Here is a 16,560-nt window from a genome sequence, read left to right as displayed (position 1 = left end):
GCACAGCGCGGAACGTCTTCGCGGCGCCGGAAAGCACTGCTGTCGCAAACGGTTCCTCCGGGCTAGAGATCCCATCCGCCCTTCCGCTCGGCTTTTGTTGTCATTGGCTGGGGACGGAGTATATAAGGGCGTCATTTCCGTCAGCTTTTCCTTTCCGCGCTACCCAGGGAAGGGTCCATACGGCGTTGTTTCGCGTGAGTGCCGTGTGGGGTTCTCCAGCGTCCCCAAAAGCCACCAGAACAGTTTCCTGCTGGAGTGAGGGGTGCAAGGATTGGGATAGAAGCCAGCAGGGAGAGCGGGTCTGTCTCCTGCCGGCCCGTTCCTCCTCTCTCCGGCAGCCCGCACGTGGCCGGCCCGGGCCTGCGAGTTCCCACAATGCCCCGGGAGTCCGCGGAGGTCGTGCTGGAGCCGGGGCGCTGGGCTAGGGTGCGCACCGGCCTGCGGCTGGGTGGCGGGGGTGCAGAAAGCCGTGCCAACGCACCGTGCTGTCGTCGCTTCGGGCCCCGGCGCACATTTGCAGCAGCAATTTGGGCTGGTAGTTAATCATGTGTTAAGATTCTTGGCAGGGTTTTGCAGAAAGTTAGTTGTAACCCCAGAGAGAAATAATTCTGAAGCGCCCACTTGCAGTCTGCTTGAAAATAAACTTGTTTGCCTCTGTACTGCCTTTGCTCATCCATAATCTTTATGCCGGGTTGCTGTGGAGCGTTAAGTGGCAATTCACCATTTTCGTCTTTATCTGGGTGTTTTTCCCATCTCCACATTCATTAAGATGTGCTGTTGCTTAATAATGTGTGGGATATGTCTGTTGTATTGTGTCTCATCCCAGTAGACTGTAAACTGAAAGGTGTGGTTCTCGGGTTGCATTTAATTATGAAGCTGTTTGGCTGTCAAGAGTAGTTAGAATGCACCTGATCCCTTACCCACTTAAATCACTGGAATGCAAAGGACTGGATTGTTAACTTGTTTTTTAGGTTCCCATCGTAACTTAACGGGAAACTTTCACAATGTCCGGAGCCCTTGATGTACTGCAAATGAAGGAGGAGGATGTCCTCAAATTCCTTGCAGCAGGAACCCATTTAGGTGGCACCAACCTTGACTTCCAGATGGAACAGTACATCTACAAAAGGAAAAGTGATGGTCAGTCCTTGCTTTGATTTGGGGGGAGGGGCATTCCAGCTAAGTAATAAATGAAATCAGATCACTATTTTGGAAATAAGCTTTAAAACTTAAGTAAAAGTGGGGTGCCTGGCTGGCACAGTAGAGCATGCGACTCGATCTCTTTTGAGTTTGACCCCATGTTGGACATAGAGATAACTTGAAAGAAATTAAGAAATTAAAAACAGTGTTCTGGTGGTTTTGGGAAGAAAAGCTTTCTGGGCTCCAGGGCAAGAGTATGTCTACTGATAGGTTATGGGACTTGGGTTGCTCCATGCAAGAGCTATGAGATACAAAGATGAGGAAGCTCATTAGCTTTATAGTGCCTTGTATTTCACAGGTACTGACACAGGTTTGTTTGAGTTTTGACGGTAAAGTAGAACAAGAGATAGGAAGGAGCAATTAGGCTTGGAAGGTACTAGAAAAAGAAAGGTAGGTTGTGATGCCTTTATAAGGCATCTTGGGCAAGGGAGTGCTTCAGCTCAGAGGCCACTGAAGGACATATGGGAGTAGCATGTTGTAAAGCAGTTTTGGGTTAATTTGGCTTGGAGGCAGGTTGTAAGGAAAGTGGCTAGAGACAAGGAAGTGGGTAAGAACTTGCAGGAGGAGTCCATATGGGGGCCTGAGGGAGGCTTAACGCCGGAAGAGAAAAAGATGCCCTTTGTCTACTGAATCAAGGCTGCACACTATTAAAGCTCAAGGTTGAGGCCAGCCGTGGCCCGTGAACTTCTGAGTGTCGGAAGTGTGCTATAAAAACTGCAGGATTTTCGCTAACACCAGTAGAGCTTGCCTCTATGACTGGAGTTTGATAGTACTCTCTGCTACACTGAATTTTTTTTAGAAGAAAATAAATTGCAAATTAGGTCGGGTGTTAAAAAACTTTTTTGCTGTCATGTAGGTATCTACATCATAAATCTGAAGAGAACCTGGGAGAAGCTTCTGCTGGCAGCTCGTGCCATTGTTGCCATTGAAAACCCAGCTGATGTTAGTGTTATATCGTCCAGGAATACTGGCCAGGTTTGTAAACAATATGCTTGGTTTTTATTACAAAAAATAAGCTTACAGATACTGTGGGATGTAGGGAAAAGTATAGGAAAATAAAAATAGCCTATAATTTAACTAATATAAATCTTGAATTGCCTATTCGAGGTTTTCAGTATACATAATACTTGGCATCTGGTGGTTTGTTGAGCTTCAGTTTTCTTCTTGAAAACTGGTTTTCTAATAGGATACTAGTTTTCTAAGACTCATCAGGTCTTCTAAGAGTAAGAATCTTTACCAGCACTAAGTAACTTTTTAAAGGCCAGTGGGAAAAAACTTGTATTTTGCCCCATTTCTGTTTTGGCAATTGTTTTTCTGTTGAGGAAACTAATGAATTTCCTGAAAATTGATTTACAGTTGACCCTTGAACAACACTGTGAATCAGGGGCACCAACCTCATGCATGACCAAAAATCTGTTTAACTTGATTCCCCAGAAACTTTACTGATAGCCTACTCCTGACCTTCAGAAGCCTCACCAAGAAGAAAGATAAGCAGTCGATTAATTTATTTTGTATATGTAGTATATACTGTGTTTTTAGGGGAAAAAAATACAAGCTAGAAAGGAAAATACTATGCAGTACTGTAAAGGAAAAAGTCAACATGTAGGTGGACGTGCCTGGTTTAAATTGGTGTTCAAGAGTCCACTAGATTAAGAGCTCTAGCAAGGGTATCAGTCAGCCCATTTCTAATTTGAAAAAGATGTTTGACTTGGATTTTGACAGGTGTGTAAATTGTGTAGTGAGATGGGTTCTTTTGTACTTATTTAGTCGATGATAGAACTGGTTTCCATGAATTTAGGGTGTGTTTTGTGGTGGAGGGGGCTATTCCCCAGAAGCTGACTTGTGACAGGATTTAAAGTTTGGTGCGTGGTGGTAAATGGTTTTTAATTACTACTGTAGAATGAACTTGGTGACAGCTCTCCTGGCTTCTTCCCTCAGCGAAAATTTACTGAGCATCTGCATTGGTCCAGGCAGTGTTGCTAGGGTTTTGGGATATAGCAGGAAAATACCAAGTCTGCCTTTCTGAAGGGATGCAGGAAATACATTTTGTTTTGTTTTGTTTTAATTATAATGTATTAGTCCCAGGGAGGAAATATGGAGGTGAAAAGGAAGGGAAGGGAAAGAAAGTGGGTATATTCTTGCTTTATGTAGGGTAGCTGTGATGAAATTGGACCAGATCACGGAAGTGCTTATTGATGTCAGACACAGTTTTGTTGTCTGTATTGATGAATTTCATTTTCATGACCGTGTTGGAAGTATGTACATAACCTGCCCAAGTCACTCACAAGAGTGGCTTTCTTGGTTCTTGAAACCAGGTGGTGTGGTCATGGAGCATGCAGATGTGAGGAAGCCAGTGAGCCACAGGTACCCTCAGGGATTGAGAGTGGGGAGAGCATTCCAGGCAGAGAGCTTGGGGGTGGGGTATGCTTAGCATTTCTGGGCCCTAGTTCTGTAAGTAGTTCACAGGTAGCACAGAGCACACAGAATTGCTGGGTGTGTGAAGTGCGTTGGTGTTTCATTGTTGAGGAGGGAAGATAGGAGGTCTCCTGACTTTGTGGGCTGCTTCAGGTGCTTACAGATCTGAGTGTCTGCATGGGGACACTTGGGGGTGTTCTGTGATGCCATCTCTGGAGCACTGCTAACTCTTGATGTTAATTCTTTAAGCGAGCTGTACTGAAATTTGCTGCTGCAACTGGAGCCACTCCCATTGCCGGCCGCTTCACTCCTGGAACATTCACTAACCAGATCCAGGCAGCCTTCCGAGAGCCAAGACTTCTGGTGGTTACTGATCCCAGGGCTGACCACCAGCCTCTTACAGAGGCGTCTTACGTTAACCTGCCTACCATTGCTCTGTGTAACACAGACTCTCCTCTGCGCTATGTGGACATTGCCATCCCTTGCAACAACAAGGTAACAGTGTTAGGACGTACACTAGAGCCTCGAGAGTGAATACTCTTGAAACAGTTGGGCATTCTTCTGCACATTGTTAGAGCTTGGAGTTGAGGCTGCTGGCTGGCCGATGAACTCACAAGTGTAGGTAGTGTGCTACATGAGGGGCAAGTCTTTTCGCTAACACCACAAGGGTCTCTGGCCCAATGAGTGGAGTTTGATAGTAATTCTTGCTACAAGTATAATTCAGATGTGTCAGAGCTTTAAGGAGAAATCATTTTTTAAATGGTCTGTGTTTTCTTCTGCTTTTCTCCATATTTAACTGTTTCGGCTTCTCACATTACTGGACCTTTTCGATTTTCAGAGCAACTTGGTGAATCCTGCTATAAGGTCCTAAAAAGGTGGGTTGCATACGGCTCAAATTGGTCCAGTTTACTAGTCTCAAAGTCTTGATTCCACATAAGAATCATCCAAAGAGATGTTTCAATACCAGTGTAAAACATGTCTATTTTGTTGCTACCAGAGGTCTAGATGATGGAACACGTTGCTGGGAGGTGCATGCTTTTGGGGATGACCCAAGTGTCATTTCTTAACCTGGCGCTCTTGCAGGGAGCTCACTCAGTGGGTCTGATGTGGTGGATGCTGGCCAGGGAAGTTCTGCGCATGCGTGGCACCATTTCCCGTGAACACCCGTGGGAGGTCATGCCTGATCTCTACTTCTACAGAGATCCTGAAGAGGTAAGCTTCATCCACAAAGGCATGTGGTTACATAAGCAAATCAGACATCTTGGTCTGCTTCTTTGACATTATATAAACATTTTTCGCCCCTTAACCAGATTGAAAAGGAAGAGCAGGCTGCTGCTGAAAAGGCTGTGACCAAGGAAGAATTCCAGGGTGAATGGACGGCTCCAGCTCCTGAGTTCACGGCTACTCAGCCTGAAGTTGCAGACTGGTCTGAAGGCGTGCAGGTGCCCTCTGTGCCTATTCAGCAGTTCCCTACTGGTAAGTGTCGTGATCTGTGGTGGTTTTGAAGTGGTCTCGCCTTGGGTGTTTGTCCCTTGAAATGTGTGTTTGGTAGAAATCAAGGCCCAGTGTTGCTGGGAGTGGGGCTGATTATGTTTTCTTGGTGTTTCCTTAACAGAAGACTGGAGTGCCCAGCCGGCCACTGAAGACTGGTCTGCAGCTCCCACTGCTCAGGCCACTGAATGGGTAGGAACAACCACTGAGTGGTCTTAAGCTGCTCTTCCACAAAGGCAAACAAAATGGAAATAAGGTTGACGGAAAATAAACAGTTTGTAAAAGTCGTGTCCATTTCTGTTTATTTTGCATTCCAGATCAAGAAATGCCTGGGATTACTTCAGGTCCTGACTTCTGTTTTACTTCTAAAGCCCACTTTAGATAAAAGATAGTGCTTCTTACTTGAGAGTTATCCTTCCTTTTTGCAAAAGGAATAGCTGTTCTGAAAACAGAGTTAGGCGTGCCTGGGTGGCTCAGTCTGTTGAGTGTCCCATGATTTCAGCTGAGGTCATAATCTCAGAGGTTGTGGCATAGAGCCCCATGGGTGTGGAGTCTGCTTAAAATTCTGTCTCCCCACCCCCCCCATTTGTGTGTACTCTCTCCAAAAAAATAGATTTAAATGTAAATGGATGATAAGCCTGGGAATGTTTTTTTCAGGGTGGGACCTGAAACTTTTTTTTTTTTTAAATTGCCATCTGCCCTCTAAATTATGTAGAACCAGAGTTTGAGTAAATTGCTTTTCAGTGACAGCCTTTTCCTTGTGTAGCCAATCTCTGAGTGACCTCTGGTATTGTATTTAAAATACTTGGCGTACTCTCCTGCATTGATTTCACAGTAACATTTGACCCATTAAAAATTACAGAGAAATAGGGTGGACCCAGATTTTGAGGAAGAATGAGTTAAATTGATTTACTCCCCTTTTGGAATACCTATAAATATCTATGTGACCTGCTTCTGGGCCCCTTGCAGTAGCGCAGGAGCAGTGAAGGGACCTGATAGCTCAAGCATCATCAGCTTTGTGGGGATTCTGCACTGGCCGTGTGCAGAGCAAGTTTGGATACCTGTACTATAAACCTGCAAAGCTCCAACATGCTTTAGACCTTGAATCCATAGCACTTTTAGTGTGCAAATGGTCAGTAACACCAGTTAACTCCTGGAATCAGGATGGCTAGAGGGAGGGACGGGGCAGGAGGACCAGGAAGAAAATTGGGAGTGGAAGAGATGTATAGATTGGATTAACAGCCTATTAGTATGTTTTAGGGTGGAGGGGGCCAGTTCAGGGAACAAGGAACAGGAAAAGGCATTTCCTGCCAGCTTAATCTATATTCTGGAAAATAATGCTGGCATTAAAGGCTGACTCCCATCTGGCAACTGCTGGCCCAACCTGCATCCCTGCTCCCAAGGTGTGTGTATTAATGGCCAGGACCTCCAACCTAGAGCCCTTGTGTGACTTTTTCCCCTTGCTTGGGCATTTGTCTCCTGTCATTCCTGTAGTATGTTCCACAAACACGCTTTTTCCCCCTAGAATCTTAAATTCCTAAACTTAAGTTTAGAGCTATGGGACCACAAGCAGGCTTCCCTTGGCATAGTTGGTTTATGCCCAGCATGACACAGCCAAGAGATCCAAGTGGAATTTCTCACAGATTTTAATGTGTTGCTTGACGGCGCATGGAAGAAGAATGAGGCACAAACAAGTCAGCTGCAAGAGAAAGGGAGCTGGGGATGACAGTAGAAAAGACTCGTTCCAAACAACTCCTCAGTCCCATATTTATTATTAGTAATCACAGGAGCTGAAGAAGGCCATACATTAATCATATCCTTGTAGATAAACAAGGAATAGGAGTTATACATTGATTATAAGTCTTACAGATAAGCAGGGTATGTCTGGTCAAGCAGTATAAGATTTATAGTTGAGCAAGCATTCAAAGGGATCATCTAATTAGCCACAGGTGGTCTCTGGATTAGGGGAGAAAACAAAAAAGGAGCAGGCATTGTGTTGTCCATCCCCGCCCCCTTAGTGGGCCACGCGTCCCCAGCAGCTTGGCTTCAAGGTGCCCCACAGGCCTGTTGCCGGTACATGCTTTTCTTAAGGCTATATCTAAACATGCTTGATGGCTAGCACAATTTCTTGTATGTTATATTTTAAGTAATACATTGTTCTGAGGATGATAGTTATACTTACCACCTGGACTTAGCTTGCCTGGGGCTTATACCCTCTTCCTGCCTCCAGGAGAATTACTCGGTGTTCCTTCTGTCAACAGCTGCTGAGATTGTGCTCCAACCCAGGACCACAAGGTGATTCAGACCTAAGTCACTCCCACTCTGGGACAACATAGCTGCCCCATGGCTGCAGAGCCAGTACCTTTATTTTATTTTAATTTCTTTTAAAGATTTTATTTATTTGATACAGAGAAAGAGAGATCACAAGTAGGCAGAGAGACAGGCAGAGAGGAGGGAGCAGGCTCCCCGCTGAGCAGAGAGCCTGATGCGGAACTCGATCCCAGGACCCTGAGTTCATGACCTGGGCGGAAGGCAGAGGCTTAACCCACTGAGCCACCCAGGTGCCCCAAGCCAGTACCTTTAAGCCAGCACAAACTGGAAGGGGCATTTTAAATAACTCCAAACTGACTTTTTGTGGCTCAATGGTGTCTACCTGATGGTTAGTCCCAAAGCCCTGCTGAAGCTAAGTGACACATTAATGCCCCCCTCCAGGTGTTCATCCTGTAATGTGCTGCTGGCAGCTTTTCCCCACTGGCAGCCTTGAGTCTTCCTGGGGACCGCTGGGCGAGGAGGACCTTCCCACCCTCCCTCCCCTGCCCTGCATTTAATTTGGCCAAATGGGCTGCCTCTTTTTCCTCTGCACCTCTCCATCTCTATTCACACTAGCACAGTCTTTCAGGACATAGTAACACACTCAGTTCTTTTGTCCCACCTGACCTTGGAAACTGCTGTGAACAGTACATGACTTATGTTTTTTTTTTTTTTTCTCTCTATTGTGGAAACAGTACTTACCATAAGAAGAAACCTCCAGCATAAGATTTTTTTGTTCTTACCACAGCTTCCAGCTCTTGATGGACTTTTTGGGTTTTGTCTTCTAAACTTACAGAAACTAAATTCCACCCAGAAGTTTAGTAGGGTTCCCCCTTTTCTCCCTCTGCTTTCCTAATTACCTTGGGAGTTTCTCCTTCCATGGAAAACGTTTCTTACTATATCCCAGTGCAAAAGCAAATCAGTATCCCCACTGAATTCAGCCTAACACAGACCTTGACACTTCATAGATCGTAGGGAGTGAGTACTCTGAGTGAACAGAGAAAGTGATTAAGAGTAAATCTTAGACGTGTCTGGGTGGCTTGGTTAAGCATCCAACTTTTGACCTTGGCTCAGGTCATGATCTCAGGATCGTGAGATCAAGCCCTGCATCGGGCTACATGCTGGGAATGGGGCCTGCTTGGGATTCTCTCTCTCCTCCCTCTGCCCTTCTACCCACTTGCATGCTTTCTCCCTCTCCTTTCCCTTCTTCTCTCTCTGATAAAATCTTTAAAAATATTTTAAGAAGTCTTAGAGATTTACAGAGTGTTTAAGAAAGAGCAGGAGGGTTGAATTCCATGTGGCAAACCTCAGGCTCCCCCGAAGGTTTGAGGTGCCCACTCTTGCGTGTTATTTGGCAGCACAGAGCTCAAGGCAGCTTCATCATCACCTGCCCTAAACCTTCCCTAGGGTGTTACCGTCTGATCCCCTAGGTCATAGCAGCAGTCTTACATGGTGTTTCAGGGACATGTTGCTCTCCCCAAGGCTGGCTTGGGTTGAGGTCTTCTGGTGAAGGGGTGGGTGAGACTGGGTCTGGTCTGGGCCACCACCCACAGGTCACAAGTGACCTGTGAAAGGACTATGGCTGTTGCATTACCGTGGACATCATGTGCTATGAGTGAGGCAGATTGCAGAGCTGGCTTTGGAATCAGCTATGCCTGAGATAACGAAAGAAAGCCCCGCCTAGCTCCTTCCTCATGTGTGGCCCTGGGCAATAGACGTCTCCCAGTGGCCCAAGTGGCCCCAGCATGGGGATAATCATGGGGTTGTGATTCAGAGATTGTTGCTACAGCAATTAGCTTGGATCCTGGCATGTAGCAAACACTCATACTATGTATCACATTGTCTTTTGTTCATGCATAATTTAAAAAGAATTTTTATTTTTTTAAAATATTTATTTATTTGACAGAGAGAGAGATCACATGTAGGCAGAGAGACAGGCAGAGAGAGGGGGAAGCAGGCAGGGCTCAATCTCAGGACCCTGAGACCATGACCTGAACCAAAGGCAGAGGCTTAACCCACTGAGCCATCCAGGTGCCCCTAAAAAGAATTTTTAATTGTAAAATGCATCATGCATGCAGATGACTACAAAATATATATTTGTATATTCTAGAAAAATAAGAATCAAATGAAAGCCTCTGTATTCATTGCATGGGTTTTGAAATAGAAAGGTGCTAGGACCTGAGGAGGCTACCATGTGAGCCTCCTGTTCCCTGCTTGCCCCCTGAAGTCACAGACCTCTTCTCGCACAATCCCTTGGTTTACTTGGTTGTTTTACCTAAGTGTGCCCTTTTAATCAAGAATTGTCCAGTTTCGGGGTGCCTGGGTGGCTCAGTCATTAAGGGTCTGCCTTTGGCTCAGGTCCTGATCTCAGGGTCCTGGGATTGAGCCCCACGTCGGGCTCCTTGCTCAGTGGGAAGCCTGCTTCTCCCCCGCCCCCTGCTTGTGTTCCCTCTCTCTCTCTCTCTCTTTCTGTGTCAAATAAATAATAAAAAAAAGAGTTGTCCAGTTTCCCTGTTTTTGAGTTTCCTACAAATGGAATCATAGCATATTTTCATGTGTCATTTGCTTCTTTTTAATTTTAATTTTGAGGGAGGCAAAGGGAGAGAGAGAATCTTAAGCAGGTTCCACACCCACTGTGGAGCCTGACTCGGCATGATCTCACAACCCTGAGATCATGACCTGAGCCAAAAATCAAGAGTCCGATGCTTAACTGACTGAGCCACCCAGATGCCCTTTGTGTGATTTACTTCTTGCCTTCAATGTTATTTTTCTGCTTTTCATCCTATTGCCATGTTCCTACAGAATCATCAATGACATCAATATCCTGCAGTGGCCATTTGGGTTGTTTCCATGTTCTGACCATTATCAACAGAACTACTTTGAGCATGCTTGATAGTCTTGGTGCACCAGAATTTCCCCACTGTGGCCTTCAACTCTAACTGCACCAGATAATGCCAGACGGTTTCACAATAGTATACAAAATCCTATGAAAACGCAACCACAACTCTCAGTATCTTGTCGTGAAAACACCACCCTTTCATCACTGCTCAGAACTGCTTCCTCTCAAAGTCCAGAGACCGTCCATGTAAGGTCTGATCCTGGTCTCTCTATTCTACCCCTGCCTTAGGCATCAGTCCCTGGGGCAAGGCCACACTGTTCTTCATCTTTACTAGAATTTTATAATCTAACATGGCAATAGGTATGGCAATCTTCCTTCCTTCCTCTTCTTTTCAAGAGAGTCCTGGCTATTACTGATAATTTTGTATTGTTATGCACATTTTTTTAATCAATTAGTACAATTTCACTATAAATCCAGCCGGGATTGTATTGATTCTATACTTTAGAGCAGTATTGACTGACACTGAGTTTTTCAATCCACGAACAACCTACATATCTTGCCAGTTTTTCATTTTACGTCCTTCCCTCAATAAAATTTTATAATTTTTCCCAGAGAGGTTTTGTACATCTTTGGTAAATTTATTGCTAGACACTCAAGATATTTTAAATTGTACTCTTTAAGAAGCCACTATTAGGAATCCTGTTGTAACAGCTTAATCCATATTCTAAATAATGTAAATATCCAATGGTAAATGTCACTATTGCCATGGGGTTTCTGACTGCCTGAGCAATCCAGACCCTTTGTGCAAGGCAAGAATGATGTTACTAAATTCCATCCGCGAAAAACCTGTTCCAAACCTACATGCCACACATTGTACTCATTCAGTAGACCAGAACCTGTCATACTTCTGGTGCTAAGTGCAGCAGGCTTCACTTAGGAATAACCCGAGAATTATCCAATTTTATCTCTGCAAAGAATCTCAAGTGAAATAAGTATTCAACATTCAACAAATATTTATTGAGGACATACTCTAGGCCAAACATTATTCTAAGCACTGGGAAAAGAGTAGTGAATGAAAACAAAGCTTCTGATCTTGTGACCTATATTTTGGGGAGGCAAGTACTTAGTTAACAAGTAAACCATTTTCTATGGGAACAGAAGTGAGGATGATGGGAACACGGAGAAGATATGTCTAAAACAAGTATCATAGGCATTAACTATAAAAAGAAGCCCACGGAAAGAATTATTGGGGAGAATAAAAAGAGAATAAAGAAATCCCTCTGCAAGGAGGAATCTCAGCCCAGTCTCACCAAGTGGAGATGAGAGGGGTCTATCCTTGGGGAGCTGGGGGCCTTTACCATAGACCCTAGAGTCTCTTGGAGCCCACACCGTGTGAAAGCTGTGGATCTCCAATGTCTGCCCCACAGAAAAGTCACCTACATTTTTTGCCTTCCCTTTTCCTTTAGATATTTCTGGAAATGAGTTGGGGACCAGGAAAAAGTCTCTAACTGCATAGACATCTACCCCAGTTCTGCTCCCTGATGTACCCTCACTGAAAGGCAATGTCCCAAGGAGCACTCTCCCCTCTCTGTGGGTGGTTGGCTCAGTTCACCCTGGTACAAAAAGCACCCCATATTGCCAGAAGTGTCCATCATGTCCCCACCAAAAGGCCCTCCACTATCTCCTTGGCCACTGACCTCTGCATTTCCTTCTATTCAGTACCCTATCCCAAACTACAGGTGTCTTCCATTTATGATTTGCAAGAGAAAGTTACAGTGTTAAGCATGGGAAAGTAGTCCTCCAGACCACCATGGCCATCCATGCACAGGACTCTGCTCAGGGCCTCAGAGGCTTGCTTTCTTTCTTTCTTTGTTTCAAAGATTTTATGTATTTATTTGACAGAGAGAGAGATCACAAGTAGGTAGAGAGGCAGGCAGAGAGAGGGGCAAAGCAGGCTCCCTGCTGAACAGAGATCCCTATGCGGGGCTCGATCTCAGGACTCTGAGATCATGACCTGAGCCGAAGGCAGAGGCTTAACCCACTGAGTCACCCAGGTGCCCCAGGGCCTCAGAGGCTTTCAAACCTGAAGGAGTTAATAGGATGGTTTGACATTTGTTTCAAAATCCCTTATAGAGGATTATTTTTCTTTTGTATTAGTGTATATCATTTCATATAGATATAATTCTGTTAAGTAAATTGGTTTTTCAAAACAAAGTCTATTAATACTCTACATTGGCAATTTAGAAATGAAGAAGTACGATCATCACAATTTAAAATACAATGGACAGGTTTATCAATAAGACCTCTCTCTCTGTTGGAGAGAAGTTTGGTGAACTAGAAAAACATAAAAAATTTACAAGGAAAACAGAGACAGAGGGACAGAAAATCAGAGAAGTTAAGATACACAGAAGGTACAATGAGAAAGTCACACATCTAGTTGGAAATTGCAGCAGGAGAATGAGAACAGTCAGTGTCGAAGAGAAAAGGCTAAGAACTTTCTGAAACTCTCACGAATCCACAAATTCAGGAATCCCACTATGTTCCATGTATGATCAATTCTTTTTTAAAATCTATCTATCTATCTATCTATCTATCTATCATCTATCGATTTGTTTATTTATTTAACAGAGAGAAAGAGAGAGAGAAAGAGAGCAAGCACAAGCATGGGGAATGGGAGAGGGAGAAGCAGGCTTCCTACTGAGAAGGGAGCCTGATGAGGGGCTCGATCCTAGGACCCCAGGATCATGACCTGAGCTGAAGACAGATGCTTAGCTGACTGCGCTACCCAGGTGCCCCAAGTAGGATCAATTTTATTTTTTTTTATTTAATTTAATTTAGAAAATTTTTAAAGGTTTTATTTATTTATTTGACAGGAAGATCACAAGTAGGCAGGGAGGCAGGCACAGAGAGGAGGAAACGGGCTCCCTGCTGAGCAGAGAACCCCATGCGGGGCTCGATTCCAGGACCCTGGGATCATGACCTGAGCCGAAGGCAGAGGCTTTAACCCACTGAGCCACCCAGGCACCCTAAGTAGGATCAATTTTTAAAAAAACCTATCTTTTATGTTGTAAGGAATCGTGGAAACACCAAAAAGAAAGTGTTCCTGAAAGCAGCCAAGGAGGAAAGGAGCACCTGAGTATTCCCCATCAAGAGTGACCAAAGATAGTCAAACGAGAAAAATGAATGGTCAGCCCAGCTCTCTTATCCAAGAACTAGGACAATATAAAGACTTTTCCAGAAAACTAAAGTTAATAAGGGGGGAAGTAGTGATGCTGATGGAAGCTGTGACCAAGTGCTGGTGGTCCACCCAAGTCCATCCTCCCTTCTTCCGTAGTAATAGCTCCCCTGACTTTTGTAGCTGGGCATAGGCTGAGAAGCTGCTACCTCAAATTACGTGGTGGTAGAAAGTTTGATCAGGTTTTGAGGCCTACATTGCTCTGGACGGCAGACTACAATTTGACCAACTCTGTAGCATTAGGGAAATGGCAGGAAAGATTCAGAATGATGACTTATGTTGACAATTTTTTGACTGCTTTGAGCAAAGTCATGAGACAGACAAGAACTCCAGCTAAATCTGGCCAGCCTACAAAGCGGCAATGGAAAGATCCCGAGTTTTGCTAATCGAGGCACATTCTATCTCTGGTATCCATATATCCATATATCCAACCAAGTCAAACAGTTATGAGCTATGCAACAGAAGAGGAAAACTTTGAAGGGGAAAATATTCTTTTTTTTAAAAGATTTTTTTAAAAAATGCATTTGAGAGAGATAACAGAGACAGTGGGTCTAGATGGCATAAGGTTCCCTCTGCCAACAATAATCTATGCATAAGATAACCAAATAAAAAAGCCACTGCCTGCCACGTTTGCTGCAAAAATAGAGAGAAAAATAACGTAAACTCTTATACCTTATAATTTTCTTATTCAACAATATTTGCCGGAAACCATGTGCTTTTCATTGAGCTATGAACATGGGATCTGACAAAGAACTAAAAGCATTCCCTATTCTCCAGGAATTTACCCTGTAATGTGGAAAGAAGACAAATAAAAATACATTTATTATGTGAGGGTGCCAAAAAACAGAGATATTTATACCACGTTTTTTCCTGGAAAATAGTAGGTTTATGAATTAAAGATACAGTACTCGGAAAAAAACCCTTCTATTTTATATTTTGAAGAATTTATATCTTTCGCCTTACCCATGCCTATAACAGAGATTACCATCTAAATTAAAATGGGGAAATAGAGGAATGCATGGTTTTCATTCATCTAAACCCACGAAGGGAATCAGAGCATCTGAAAGATCATGGTCATTTGTTCTGTTAACCACAGGAGGGCAGCGGCTCTCTGCTATGATGTGCTTCCTGGCTAATACTTTTCCAAACCCTGGCAAAGATCTGTGCCTTTTCCACCATCTGAGAACTGGAGCTCAGGACCCAGGTGCTTAAAACATGGCTTCTCTCCTATCAGTAGGGTTTTCAGCCTCAAAAGGGTTCCACCAGGAGACAGCTCAAATGCCCCCATTTGTGACAGATTCACAAGGAATTGCTTTGAACCCCCTGCATCTTGCCAGTGATGGGCAGTGCCAGGGGCTCAGTATTGCAAAGGACTTCCTCCAACTCAGATGGGCACTCATGATGAGAAGGTACCAGGGGAAATGGGCTTCTTTCCCATGGTGCTTTCCTGAGGCTGGGGTGGGGGGGATGTATTGTCATCACCAGTGCAGTTCCAGTTGCCTGAGCAGCCCAGAATGATTCTACTCTCAGTTAGTGTGAACAAGCTGCTTGTTGCTTTTTCTTGTCTTCTCTCTTAGATGATTTCATTTTATTTGAACCTTCTAGAACACAAGCTATACATTACTTATCATAGCACAGACCCCAAACACTTGCTACTGTAGAAAATGCTATCTACCATTGGTCAGGAAACCAGAACCTTAAATTCAAGACTGAAAAAATTTGGGACACCTAGGTGGCTCAGTGGGTTAAGCCTCTGTCTTTGGCTCAGGTCATGATCTCAGGGTTCTGGGATCGAGCCCCACATCGGGCTCTCTATTCAGTGGGGAGCCTGCTTCCCACTCTCTCTCTGCCTGCCTCTCTGCCTACGTGTGATCTCTGTCAAATAAATAAATAAAATCTTAAAAAAAAAAAAAGACTGAAAAAATTCAGCAAGTAAAGAATATCTGATTTAATTCTGTACAAAGAGCCTGGTGCATATTGTACACATCCCAGATTGAAGTCTGCTTTTGCGAAACAACCAGATAGATCTAGTTGCCTTCTAAAGAATCCCCTTGGGCAGAAGCTTGGCCACCACCCTTGGGAGGTCACAGCTTATTACCACTCTGGAACTCCTCTTGGGCACTCCCCCTCCCCAAGTCCTTAGCCCAAGGGACTTTGAAATATTTCCCAAGTTGGGAAATCCTTATGAGAGTGAACTGAATTTCTGATACAGACTGAAAGAAGTTTGGAATCAGTGAGGTGAATAAAAGGGCAATCAAACTGCATATTACCCCTTGGGATGGAAAATGGAAATTGACTCTATAGGAATGAGCAGGTTCTATGACTTCTAAGCTGGCTCCAAAGGATATTCCCAGTGACGGGTCCTAAACATGTTTTGAACACCTATAACGTGTTCCTTCCTGTGCAAGTCCAGTCTCTATGCTAAGGGTCAGTCATGAAACTTCACTCATATTTCTTAGAACTTTGGTAACAGATCAGACTTGCTCTTGTATCGGCTAAGCAACTCTTATCAGACAATCTCCCATGGATAAACACTAAAAACTCAGGAGGAAATATCAAAAATTGTTGCTGAAAGATACAAACAAAACAAAACAAAAGAAAGCAAAACCCAGAAGAAAGTAAGCTATAGAAGAGAGTTGACCCCTATAAGAATAAGGTCACTATATGAGTTTCCCACTTTTTGTAGCTGTTTTCTCTTGTCAACCCCAGTCTACCCAGAGTGGGACAGCTAAAGCTGGAATAGAAGTCAGGAGTCTTCTAGCATGCATAACCAGAAGTACGTCGAGGCAATTTAGTTAAAAGCATCTGTAACCGCCCCCCCTCCGGGGGGGGGGGGACTTCTTGGCTATCATCTCACACAAAGAAAGAAGTGCATTTCCTATCTACATTCTCACACATGCGAGAATGGAATGTGTACCTGAGATTGTTCAAGGACAAAGACATCTTTAGGAAAGGACCAGCTTGCATGGGGTACAGCATGTGGCAGGCATACAATGAATGTTTCCTTCCTTTATCCTCTTCTTTCTCAAGAATGACCTTTACGTGGCAGAAGTCCATTCTGATCAGCAAATAC

General features: G+C 44.1%; 1 protein-coding gene across 1 annotated transcript; it reads left to right on the top strand.

Annotated features, from left to right (window-relative positions):
- Positions 1 to 109: 109 nt before the first annotated feature.
- Positions 110 to 5,391, top strand: RPSA (ribosomal protein SA). Its single transcript, XM_080808613.1, has 7 exons — positions 110 to 194; positions 972 to 1,137; positions 2,054 to 2,172; positions 3,862 to 4,107; positions 4,696 to 4,824; positions 4,923 to 5,088; positions 5,228 to 5,391. The coding sequence occupies exons 2-7, from the start codon at positions 1,005 to 1,007 to the stop codon at positions 5,320 to 5,322; spliced, it is 888 nt and encodes a 295-aa protein (XP_080664739.1). The 5' UTR covers positions 110 to 194; positions 972 to 1,004; the 3' UTR covers positions 5,323 to 5,391.
- Positions 5,392 to 16,560: the final 11,169 nt, after the last annotated feature.

Source organism: Martes martes (assembly GCF_963455335.1).
Source record: "Martes martes genome assembly, chromosome: 1".
Lineage (NCBI taxonomy): Eukaryota > Metazoa > Chordata > Mammalia > Carnivora > Mustelidae > Martes > Martes martes.
Note: the sequence above shows the minus strand (reverse complement) of the source record. Positions and strands in the feature narration are given on the sequence as shown.

Bases quoted from the DNA above. Each gene is read 5' to 3' on its own strand.
- RPSA (XM_080808613.1), top strand. From the start codon at position 1,005: ATGTCCGGAGCCCTTGATGTACTGCAAATGAAGGAGGAGGATGTCCTC. The intron at 1,138-2,053 runs GTCAGTCCTTGC...GCTGTCATGTAG, and splicing joins CTACAAAAGGAAAAGTGATG to GTATCTACATCATAAATCTG. The intron at 4,825-4,922 runs GTAAGCTTCATC...CCCCTTAACCAG, and splicing joins TCTACAGAGATCCTGAAGAG to ATTGAAAAGGAAGAGCAGGC.